The 11,705-nt window shown below is 37.8% G+C and overlaps 1 protein-coding gene across 2 annotated transcripts in view; it reads right to left on the bottom strand.

Annotated features, from left to right (window-relative positions):
- LOC135698535 (uncharacterized) overlaps positions 1-11,118 on the bottom strand; it is a 39,561-nt gene extending 28,443 nt beyond the window's left edge. Inside the window, exons 1-2 of one of the 2 annotated variants that reach the window (XM_065218560.1) lie at positions 11,036-11,118; positions 2,847-3,990 (exon numbers count right to left, since the gene is read on the bottom strand). In XM_065218560.1, coding sequence (XP_065074632.1) covers positions 2,866-3,990; positions 11,036-11,038 — 1,128 coding nt within the window. In that variant the 5' untranslated portion in view covers positions 11,039-11,118 and the 3' untranslated portion in view covers positions 2,847-2,865. Of the gene's footprint in view, positions 1-2,846; positions 3,991-11,035 lie in introns of those variants that run through there. The other variant, XM_065218561.1, reaches the window with a different exon arrangement.
- Between the last annotated feature and the right edge of the window lie 587 nt (positions 11,119-11,705).

The raw sequence follows: 11,705 nt of genomic DNA on the forward strand, positions 1-11,705 counted from the left end.
GAAATGTTCAGGGAATTAATAATAATTTCTCATAAGCTTTTTAATGAAAATCATTAAAGAAATATTAACTTCTAATGTGAATGATTGACCATAACAAACAATTATGCAACGTTTCATGTAAATCGGAGAAGGTCGCATATGATGATGATGATGATGATGGTCCCACCTCTTACCCATACAAAGGTTTTAGCTGAACGATTTATCTTTAAGATAATTAAATATGACATTTTAAACAGGTTTGCGAAAAAAATCGAACTCGTTACAGTTACAGATATAAATTCCTTCTAGAGTTTACACTCGCTTCACAGCGATATAAATGTGGAAAAGCTCAGGCGTCCACCTCTTAGTTTGCTTTTTTGCCCACCTAAAATATGCATAAGTATTACAAGCAATCAAGAGTTAATGAACAATCAACAAAGCATTCTATTACACTAGCAACCCCGTAATCTGATACTATCATAATTTTCAGCAATATCAGGAATGCTCACGAACCCCCAACATTTGCCAGAAAATTTACTTTTAATTTAAGGTATCTTCCAAATAAGCTTCAAAATTGCATTTTATTTTATCAAATGTTAAATTCAGCCCTCTATATCCGTAATTCACGCGCGAGACTCAAACCTTTGTAGACTACTTTTTTTTTTTAATTAATCTACTACTATTAAATCAAATATTAAACATCCATCATCACCATCGTGGTGCACAAAAATAGTTTTTGCAGTGCTACAATAATTATTAAATTAGTAGTATTATTTGTCATTTGGAGTAATCGCATTTGATTGTAAAAGACGAACCAGCAACTGGCTGAAATTCTCTGTAATAAAGAAAAAATAATAGAAAAAGAAAAGGAAACTACTCGAATCTTCTTGGAACGATTAATTTTTTGTTTATTTTCAATGGCATTTATTGAGTTGGAAATGAAATGTTTAAACCGAAAAACTGCAGATTCATGAAAAACGATAATCATGATAATTTATTTTGACAATGTGAGGTTTTATAATTCAAAGGCTACCTCAAACGGCCTCGGCATTTCTCGAGCATTGAACAATTGTACTTTTAAGCCGGAAATGCATTAATGTCATTTAAATAGTGAGACTTTTATTCAGGTGCTTTTTGTTCAAATTCATTCATTTTGTTCATATTGAACATGATCAATAACGTCTTACCCGAAGGAATCTACTGAGCAATAGCTATACCGGTGTTCGTAAGTTCTTAAGTGGTCCGTAATACGCAGAATACATCCAAATTTGCAGTAGGTTGATGATTCCTTCTAACGATGATGAGTTTGTGCGGTATGAATATGTTCATGAATTATGCTTGTATTTTATTTCGATTATTTTTGTTTAGGGGGGCTTCACTGATTTTCATACATAACACCATTTGACTAGAAAAGCGCATCAAAATGACATGTTTGCGTGTGTCACGGAGGCGGTATTAACGATTCAAAATTCGTTCTCCGAAAATGGCATACGACCTTTCCCAACCGGTAATTTTGAATTTGTTTACACTTGTACTGCTGTTTGAACAATTTGTTTGTATACCATTTTGATGATAATTATTCGGCGATCTGTTCTACAAATCACGTACGACAACGACCTGCAAGCAAATACTAGGATTGGATCTTGATTTTGTGATGTGGACTCTCTTAAACGGACCAGCTCAGCCACGGTCATCGGTGCGTCGTCCAGCATGTAAGGCTGGCTAGAATCTGAGTTCCAGGCAGTGAAAAATCATGCGCAAATATTAACTGGTCTGAAGAATTACGGAACTACCTATAAGAAGACAATTTTTCGCTTGCTGCTTCAAATGGCATGTGGTAGGTATCTACCTAGCAAATGTTGGGAAACATAAATGGATATTTGCTCGGCGTATAGACCGGTTCAAGTGTTTGGCAAAGCACTTGTGCTGCATAGGGAAGAAGGTAGTAAGAAGGTAGTGGCAGTTGTTCGCTATGCGTGAGATGACGACGAGCAAGACCGTGGCAGTCAGTGGCGGTCAGGTTCCAGCGTGACGTGGTCAGCTGTAGGGTTTGTTTGGTTGTTTTATGCTGGTGCGGTAATCGGGTACATTATTGGTCCATCGTTGATGTATGCTCATGGATGTCCAATGATGCAATCTACTTAGCATGCGTGTCCTGGAATAGTTTTAGCTTTCTCAGGATATTTTGAGAGCTTTTGCAGCCATGTTGTTGATACAGCTTTCTTTTAACTTCTACTGCAATAGCATATAATAGCCGAATAGGACTGTTGCATGCTTGGTGAACCGAATATTTGGCTGAATGCTTGAAAAGTACTGGAAACTGAGAAACAATTTTTAAAAACTAGCTTTTATTTTAACTGAATGTGGCAAGGCATTTCGATATCCCATATCCGTTCGATTTTGACAAAGTTCCTGATGCAATTCCACCCTGATTTTTTTTGGCCCACTGCCGATTATAATCCTTTATTTTCCGTATTTAAAAAAAATCAGCGGGAAATAATTAACAACATACGTCGACGATTTTTGATTTGTAAAAAAACGGATCACGGTTGTTACTTATTTAGTGAATGGATCCCTCTTCGAGGTAAGTGAAATATTGACTTAATTCCATTATGATGCATTTCCTCACATGTGCTTTGTTTATGCGAATGCATTCATCCTGCATGAGTTTTCTTTCAGAGCATTGATGACAAATCCGAATACTTCGTTCATTTCGTTTATTAGATCGCATTTAGCCCTACATGCTATGAAATTTGTTTTATATCACCAACCGTGTTTCACGTGTCATATTTTAGTTCGAAAAGACCTTATTGATATACTGGCAGCTTTAAGTGTCGTAACAATTATGGATATATTATTTACAGCTTATAGGTCGTGAAAATGGATTTAGAAGAAACGATTGTACTGTCTATTGAAGCCCCCAAATCCGCTGTAACTCCTACCGATGGCGTTATCCTCCGCTGCAGGGAGATAGGTGTTTGTGGGTCCACAGAATGTTTTGGTAACCGCCGGAAGGGTTACAGTTGAGTAGATGGTTTGGGCATCGTTCTGCACTCCAGGAATTGTGTTGGTTACCGTACGAGTGATGTATTGGACGTCGCGGAGGGTTGTCGTGGCGTAGTTGGTTATGATTTGATCCCGACCGGGCAAGGTTATGGTGGAGTAGATCGTTTGGTATTGTTGTGGAGGTGGAGGCAGTGTGATGGTTTGGGTGTTGGTGATGGTTCGGTAGACTGGCGTTGGAACGTTGTTGACGACGGTTGAGACAATGGTTGCTGGCGGCAGGGTGACGGTGTTGTAGTAATTCTGTCCAGGAAGACTGACTGCAGGAAGGGTGACTGTGTCACGGACGGTCTGCACGATGGGCTGGGTCGTGGTGATATATTGTGTTGAAGTGCGGATTTGGGGTGGTAGTTGCACTGTGGAGTAGACTACCTGTGGGGGTAAGGTTACCGGAGGAACAGTGACAGTATCAACAACGCGCACAGTTTGAACAACCGGGACGGTAGCGGTGCTGACAATTGTTGAGGTTCTAGTAACCGGTGGAAGCGATACGGTATCGTAGAAGGTTTGTGCCGGTAGAATTTGAGGAGGAAGGGTAACGGTGCTGAACTCTCGAATGGTCTGGTAGACGGGAGTAGCTTGAATGTAGGTTGATGTGTAAGTGGAGACGACCGGTGGAAGTGTGATGGTACTATACTGAACTTGGGGAGGTTGGGGTGGAGCTGTGACAGTGAAAGTATTAGTTCTCGTCACGGTTTGATAGACCGGAACGGTTTGCGTGTACGCCGAGGTGATGTAGATCGAGGAGTATTCTGTTCTGGTTTGCTCATCGTATTGGATTGAGCCCTGGACGGTTTCGTAGCGAGTTTGGTAGTCAGTTTGGGTGCGGGTAAGGTACAAGGTTTGCGGTGGTCCGAAGTTGCAACTAGGCTTCGGGTAATGGTATCCGTTGAACTGCTCGGCCTGGGTAGTTGCAACCAGTGCAACTATGAGGAATGCGGCAATGGTCTGAAAGTATAGGAAAGGGTGGGTGGTGAATTATTGGAATTATATATGGGATGGATGAACAGAGCGTGGGGGAGGAAATTGTATCCATTTTTTGTAGACGTTTATCGGTGTAGGCTGAATCAAAATTCGATTCAAATTTACAATATGTTTGTTGCATGCTATGGGATGCAACGTTAATTATGAAATCCACAATATACAGTAATAACCTGATTTTGTCAGCCCTCTCTTTGAAAATATTTTCTAATGTTCTACAAAACCCATGCACTTTTTCAGTGGTCTTATTGCATCAAATTATAGTTTGAAAATCCATCTTGAAGAAGAATGAGAAAGATTCGGAAGTACGGTTATGTGAAATTATTGAATGATAAAAGTTTGATGTTCGGATGAGCTGACAAAAGCGGGTCATTATTGTATTCCTTTGGATGCATTTGTGTATTCAGTGATTGATCTGTAATTTGGATTTCTGCAAAGATGAGCCTCACAGGCGGAATGTAGGTATAAATGACTGGAAGTCGTTTTCCTGGATATAGTCCTGGTACTGCGGAATCTTATACGTGTAAATTCCAGGTCACGTGTAATAGAAGTATTGTCGAGGATTATACTTGGACTCTTGATAACTGGTTAAACTTGTTAGTGTTTTTGATTGATGTCTATAGTATATTTTCCAGGACATTTATGTCTGTAATTGTAACAAGCATTTGTTTGCAAACCTGGTTAAAATGTTTATATTTAATTATCTTAAAGATAACTCGCCCAGCTCAAACCTTTGTAGGGGTAAGAGGTGGGACCATCATCGTCAAGATCAGTGACATTCAAGCTTTACGCAGTACGTGAAATGCGAGATTACCCCCCCCCCCCCTGAGAAAGTGGTGATGCATATATTTTGTCAAACTCTAAAGGAGAATGATTTTGTGACAAGCAGTGGATTAGTTATAGGAAAAATGTGTCGGGAAGGGGGTGGTTTTTGTTTCCTCAATTTTGCGTGACATAATTAGAGTATGGTCTCAAAGTGTTCCCTCTGAATTTAACGAAGTCAACACACAAAACAAAATACACAATCAAGCAGCTGCAAATGTTTCGCTTTGTTCAAACATTTAGCTGGCGCTCTCGTACTGTGTTTATTTTCGATTGCAATCCGTTCGTGCTGAATATTGTGCTATAAGGCGTGGCTTACTGTCCAGATGATTGATTCTTTATAGTTGATCGATACTCATTTAAACACTAGTTTGATGGAAAATCTTCTTAATTTTTTTTGGCTTTTCACGTCCCGACTGGAACTTTACGCCTGCTCAATGTAGTTCAATGTTTGCATGTTTATGGTGAGGTACAATGATAATCTAGCGTAGATAAGTCGATACATTTTGCAACCCGGATAATGCCTAGACCGGACAGGGAATCGACAGCTACTCCCAGCCTGGACTTACTTTATATATGCGTCTTTACCGGCTGAGCTTGGACCCATGTTTCAAAATGATTTATGTCCCTGAGTTTGTTAAATAAGTTACAAATAACGTAACTCTGCTAAAAATAATCTAAATTAATAGCCAGCATTGTAATTATGTTATAATAAATGATCTTATTAAAGCAAACCTTTATGTAGTGCTTTTGCAGTAGATTGAGTCGGTTTTTTTTTCAATTCGCTTGAATAACCTTTAATATGCAGGTGTTTCAATACTTTTAAGGAATTTCAGTGAATTTGTGTGGGATTCATATGTTGCTTCGGAGTTTTTATAGTTTTTTTTTTCATCTATGTAAAGACATATTTTGACGATTATGCTTTTAGAGCCATTTAGGCAATTCTAAACACCTAGAAAAATTCATGTAAATTTAAATGCTCTGAGATTGACATGAACGAGCATCTATTTTGACATAAAATTGAGTCATAATAGACGAGAAATTCAGCTCCATCAAACGTTCTTTAGTTTACGTCTCATCCTTTATGTCAAAGATGGATTTCGTCACTTGTAAAATTAGGTATTTCTAAGTGTGAAAGCGCAGTGTTCACTCAGCTGTCGACAGAAGCAGACCACTCTCAATGTGTGTCACGCGATCGTCTGTTTACTCGGCAGCAACAATTGTGTGGTCCTCCTTATTGTTCTTCATCAGCAGTTCTTTCAGTCGATGCGTTGTCGCCTTTGGAAAGCAACCGTTTCGTGATCAATGTGTGAGTGCTGACCACGGTTTTTTGTCCATTGCTGCAATGGAAGCGCTCTGACCCCCGTTGGCAAATCTTCCATACAATGAAACCACCGGAAGCGGCTTCCGTTCTAGTGGAGGAGGCTTATTGGATAGCGGAAGAAAAAAAATGTTTATTGTGTTGTACCTTTTGACTATAGTTTTAAGATGTATTGTATAGTGAACAAGAATCCTCGGCTCTGTACAGTTAATTCGGTTGAGCCTTATCAAATAAATGAATAATAATATAAGTAGGAAGGCTATTTTTATGCTTTTTGTGGAAGTTAAAGGCCGGTATTTTAGTGCCGCTTTGTAGCTGTAATATGGGTTTTGACGTTGCTTTTCGGCGTCTGCTGGTCTTTTTAATCGGTGAACGGACATTAGCAATACGATAGCCATAAAGACGATAGCCTTAACATACAATAGCCATAATAGACGATAGCCAGAATATACGGTGGTCATAATTTTGTTGCAATGGATTTCTTATTTTTTTTTTAATTTTACAATGCAGTACTCGTTACATGTGTTTTGTCAACAAGCCCGAAAATGTAGGGTTGCCAAAACCGAACGGTTCTATTTTGAAATTTCTTTTATGATTCCGACGATTTTAGACCACCAAGAAGTACAAGTACAAGAGTTATCATCTTCATGACTAAGACTTTAGTAGTTTTAATTTTAATAATTGTGATCGCATGGAGCGGAAATACATAATCTTCTAAATCCGTTTAATCGAACCCCATCCCAAAATCGAACGGCTTTGTGGTGTTGTTGCCAAAATCAAACCATGCTGAAGTCGAACGGGTAATGTAGTTTTTCTCTTCAGAAAAATGCAATGGAAATGCACAAATCATTTCTTGCTTTGAGTAGACTTCTTTTGTACTTTAAATTGTTGCTGAATGGATGAATGCTGTTAAAAATTCTATCATAAAATTCTCATAAATTATGTTGTTCTTTTAGTTGACTCCTTTTTTGTATCTTGAGTTGTTCTTTGACAGATAAAAGCTTTTGATAATTCCATCTGAAAATTATCAAAAGTAACATCTTTCTTGGATTTGACTCTTTCTTTAGAGCATGAGCTGTTTATTTTGGGACCTCCCTTAGCTCAGTCGGTAAAGGCGCAGCTACAAAGCACGACCATGCTGGTGGTGGCTGGGTTCGATTCCCGGTCCGGTCTAGGAATTTTTCGGGTTGGAAAATTTCTCGACTTCCCTGGGCATAGAAGTATGATTGGACTTGCCACACAATCATATCAATGCAAAAATGGTACAGGCATCGAAAGCTCTCAATTAATAACTGTGGAAGTGCATCTAGAATACTAAGTTGAGAGCACGCAATAAGCTAATATGCGATATGCAATAAGCTTGAAATCCGAAGAAGAATAAGAAGAAGAAGAAGAGCTGTTTATTGACATTTTTTATGGGCAGCTCTAGGTTTAATTTTTTAATTTAAAAATTAAATTGCAATAATCACAAATTATTTTTCTTTGGAGTTGACTCCTTCTTTACATCATTACTTTTTCAGCCGCGCCGCTGGTGTACTGGTAAGCGTGATTACTTCTCATCCCAGTAGGCCTGGGTTCAATCCCAGTCGACGCCACCGGGATGTTCTGAGGCATAACATCTCTGATCACGTCTTCCTTCGGAAGGGAAGTAAAGCCGTTGGTCCCCGGTTCATGAGTTGTGATGAGTCCAGGTGTGGGAGCTGCCTCCCTGGCGTCGGTAGCATTGGTTGCGGTAGCACGGAAAACAAGATCGACGGAAAACAAGATCGACGGAAAACAAATCAAGGAAAAAAGCAGGGCAAGAATTTTTTTTAAAAACTCCAGTGAGTTTGAGGAGTGAGGATAAAATCAAACGCTTTAAAAATATAATGTAGAATGACTCTACGAGGATGCTAAATTGCATGAGAAAAAAAAATTCATGAAACTTACAGAAGCTTCATAGAAGTTCAGAGAAATTCAAGGAAATTCAGAGCTGTTAATATTCATTTCGTTATCTTTAGATATGCTGTTCAGATGTTCAGAGAACTCTAAAAAAGTTCAGCAAAATTCAGAACTATCGGAAAACTTCAAGATTTTTAAGGGTGAGTTCCGAACAGTGAAGTTTTATGAATTTCAAGAAAACTTTGTGAGCTTAGGTGATGATCAGAGATGTTTTGTGAACAGTGTTCCATTAGTATCAAGTAAATTTCTGGAACTTTTCAATAAATTCAAGGAACTTCAAAAAACTTTAAGTAAGTTCAAAAAACTTTAGAAAATTTTACAGAGCATCGGGAAACTTCAGGGCGGTTCCATGAACATCCGAATATTTGCCGAATACCTCTGGATTGATCATTTTGAGAACTTCAGATCCGTTAGATTAACTTCTGAAAAATTGCACTCAGATGTTTGATGTTTGAAGAACGAAGTCCGGCAAACTTCAAAAAAGTTGGGAGTCCTATTAAATATGGACAATTTTGAATGTTTTATGTTAATTCCAATAACATTAGTAAAATTGAGGGAACCTTCAAGAAGTTTTATGAATTTCATGAAAATTTCAAGAATTTAAAGAAAATTCTGAAATCGTTAGGGTGGTTTCCATAATTTTTAGAACGGAAATTTTAATATCTTCTAGCGCATATTTATATAATAGAGCAGTTCCAGGCCAAATAGAACATAAAATTAAAATTTTGACTCAACCTTCTCCAATTTGCATGAAACTTTGCATAATTGTGTGTTATGAGCAATCATTCAGCTTTTTGTAATTGCATTTGTTTTTTCCAAATGTCGTCAGTATTTTTTTATTAAATTGTAGGATGAAAACTTCACTTCTGATTGTAATGACGTCTAAGGCAAAGTAGTTTAGAAAAGTTTAGTATTTCTGGGAAAAATATGCACGGTAATTTTTTTTATTAATATTTAGTAAAAATTAAATAATGTTTAATACTGAACATTCAAATATCCCAAAGAGTATATCTTCAATATTTTTTTTTATCAAATAAAGCTCATGAAACAAACAATCTTTTGGCGTTTTTAAAATCATGGATACTTGAAAATTTACCAAAATTGTAGAACATACATTTTCTGTCCTTCTCGAGAAACATTTCATTTGTTAATCTTTGTGCTTGTGCTTATCATAAGAGTTCAACATAAACCATAGAAAGCTGTTATTTGGCAACTTTGTAAGTATTTCTTATGACACCAAGTTGTGAGCTGGCAAAATGTTCTTGCTGGGACTTTTCAGAATACATAGGTATGAATTAATCTGTAGCTTACACTTAACATTAATTTTAGTGATAAAAGCCTCTACCGTGAATCACATAACTTGTTTCCAATTTTTAAACCGATTAATAATCATTCTGGTGATAACATTCTTATTGTTCGCAAGATCTTCCGTTCGTAAAATGATTTTTTTTTTAAATCCTTGCAGGGTGTTTTCATCACTGCGATCATTTTTCTGATCTATTGTGATATATTCCCAATTTTTTTTTCACTATTTCAAGATGTCGTATCACTATTATTATAGCATTATCCCAGCAAGGCATTACACTTCGAATAAAGTGCACTGCTATACTGGCAGTTGTTCTCCAAATGTCAAAGGGATAATAAATAAATAATAAAAATAAATCAAAGGGATAATAAATAAATAAAAAGAAACAAATAATCGGCCCCTTGCCGAATAACTTGCGCCTTTTATTGAAAATTGCCGGACAGTGGCATAGCAAATGTTCCAACCTTCCTTTTCTATGCCACAAAAGCGATATACATCATCTTGAAATTTTCCAATCAGCTTCAAGTGATAACGGCTCGGACAATGACCTGTTATAAGACCTGTATATATGCAGGATTTTGTGGGTCACAGAAATGTTTGGATTAATGAATCGCTTCGACTGCCTAGCAATGGAAGTGTTCTTCCAGTTTTCCTCCATTTGAAGATTCCCACGCTTCTAGCTTCATTCTAAGAGTTGCAGCCGATAAGCCACAAAAGGGCTCTGGTCCTATGAACTTATGAGGTCTTTCATTTCCGTCAATCCCGCAATGACCAGGAACCCAATATAAGTTGACTTGATTATGACAAGACAATTTTTGAAGTGATTGAACACACTTCCAGGTAAGTTTTGAAGTACATGTCGCCGATTTTAAAGCATTTAGAGCAGCTTAACTGTCGGACATTATGCTTATATTTGAACTCTTATAGTTTCTACGCATATAATAGAACACACACATTGCTTGGATTTCAGCTTTTAACACAGTTGACCAATTGCCTATAGGAACCAATATGTCTATCCCTGGACCAGTTACTCCTGCTCCAACAAGATTGTTCAATCTTGAACCATCTGTATAAAAAATAATCGATCTTGAACGAAGAATTGGACCACCAAATTGCTATGAATATCGCCCAAGGTCAAATACTTCGTAAATTGATCACTACACACTTAAAAATCAATAATTTGAGACTGAAAGGTACGTTTGATTGACCTGTTATGACTCAAATTCATGTCAATTAACGTTCATATCTGACAATCTAAGAGCACCGGAATGTTCATGATTTTTTCAAAGAATTAGCCATGGGTGAGCATGGGTGATAAAACTAGAACAGTATTCGATTTTTTTTTATTATAATCACTTTAACACTCTTCGGTCATTCATGACTACTCCAGGATAAGATTTGAACTCATGACCTAAGAGTGAGATTGTTGGATGCTAACCACTACGCCGACGCCGGCCTTTTATGATTCACATTTCACTAGTGAAATTATTGTTTTCCTCTTTCAAAACAACGCACTCCCCTCTGGTAAGTCTTTTAAATCCACATTTTTTTTTCACTACGCCATCCGCACAAGAATCCTTTATTTTCATGTATCTCCACTCCTGCACTCCTTCTCGACTCACCATTGCTTCTATTTGTTTATTCAACTCCAGCAATTCTAAATTTCACTTTCTGTGAGACACTTTCACTCCGTCAAAGCACAATTGATTGCACAACCCAATCAGTTGTTATCACTTGTCTGTTTGTTTTTCCTCCAACGTGAACCGCACGCAGCAGCCTTGCGAGAACAGTTAACACCGGTTTCTTATCCACTGACCATTGATCACTGATGATCAGATTTAAAACTTTTAGCACCTTAGTCTTGGATTCTCGAACGACGATGTTCGTCGCCCACAAAAAAAAAAAATACTCCCCGGCTATGGTACAGTGAAACGATATCACTGTGATGATTCTACCCAGTTGCTAGATTTGAACTGATCATCATAGTTATGGCTGTGGGCTTATTTATATCTAATTGGTCAAGAAGCTTCGCAAAAGTGCAGAAAAGAGGTAGCAGTAGCGGCGGCGGTGGTGGCGGTGATGGCGGTGATGGCGACAGCGTCCCGGATCCAAAAAAAGTTTCACGAGATGCGACGACTCTGGTGGACACCGGTTCGCGAAAAATAATGATTAACTCATCGTGTAGGGTTGTTTGTGGTGGGTTTGATAGTAAAATTTACTTAACTGTGAATCTGTGTTTGATGCAAAAGTTTGATGGGAAATGGATATTTACATAAGTGGGGCGTCAATTAT

The sequence above is a fragment of the Ochlerotatus camptorhynchus genome, unplaced genomic scaffold (assembly GCF_037179485.1).
Source record: "Ochlerotatus camptorhynchus isolate MF236.1 unplaced genomic scaffold, CSIRO-AGI_Acam_v1.1 ptg000089l, whole genome shotgun sequence".
Classification (NCBI taxonomy): domain Eukaryota; kingdom Metazoa; phylum Arthropoda; class Insecta; order Diptera; family Culicidae; genus Ochlerotatus; species Ochlerotatus camptorhynchus.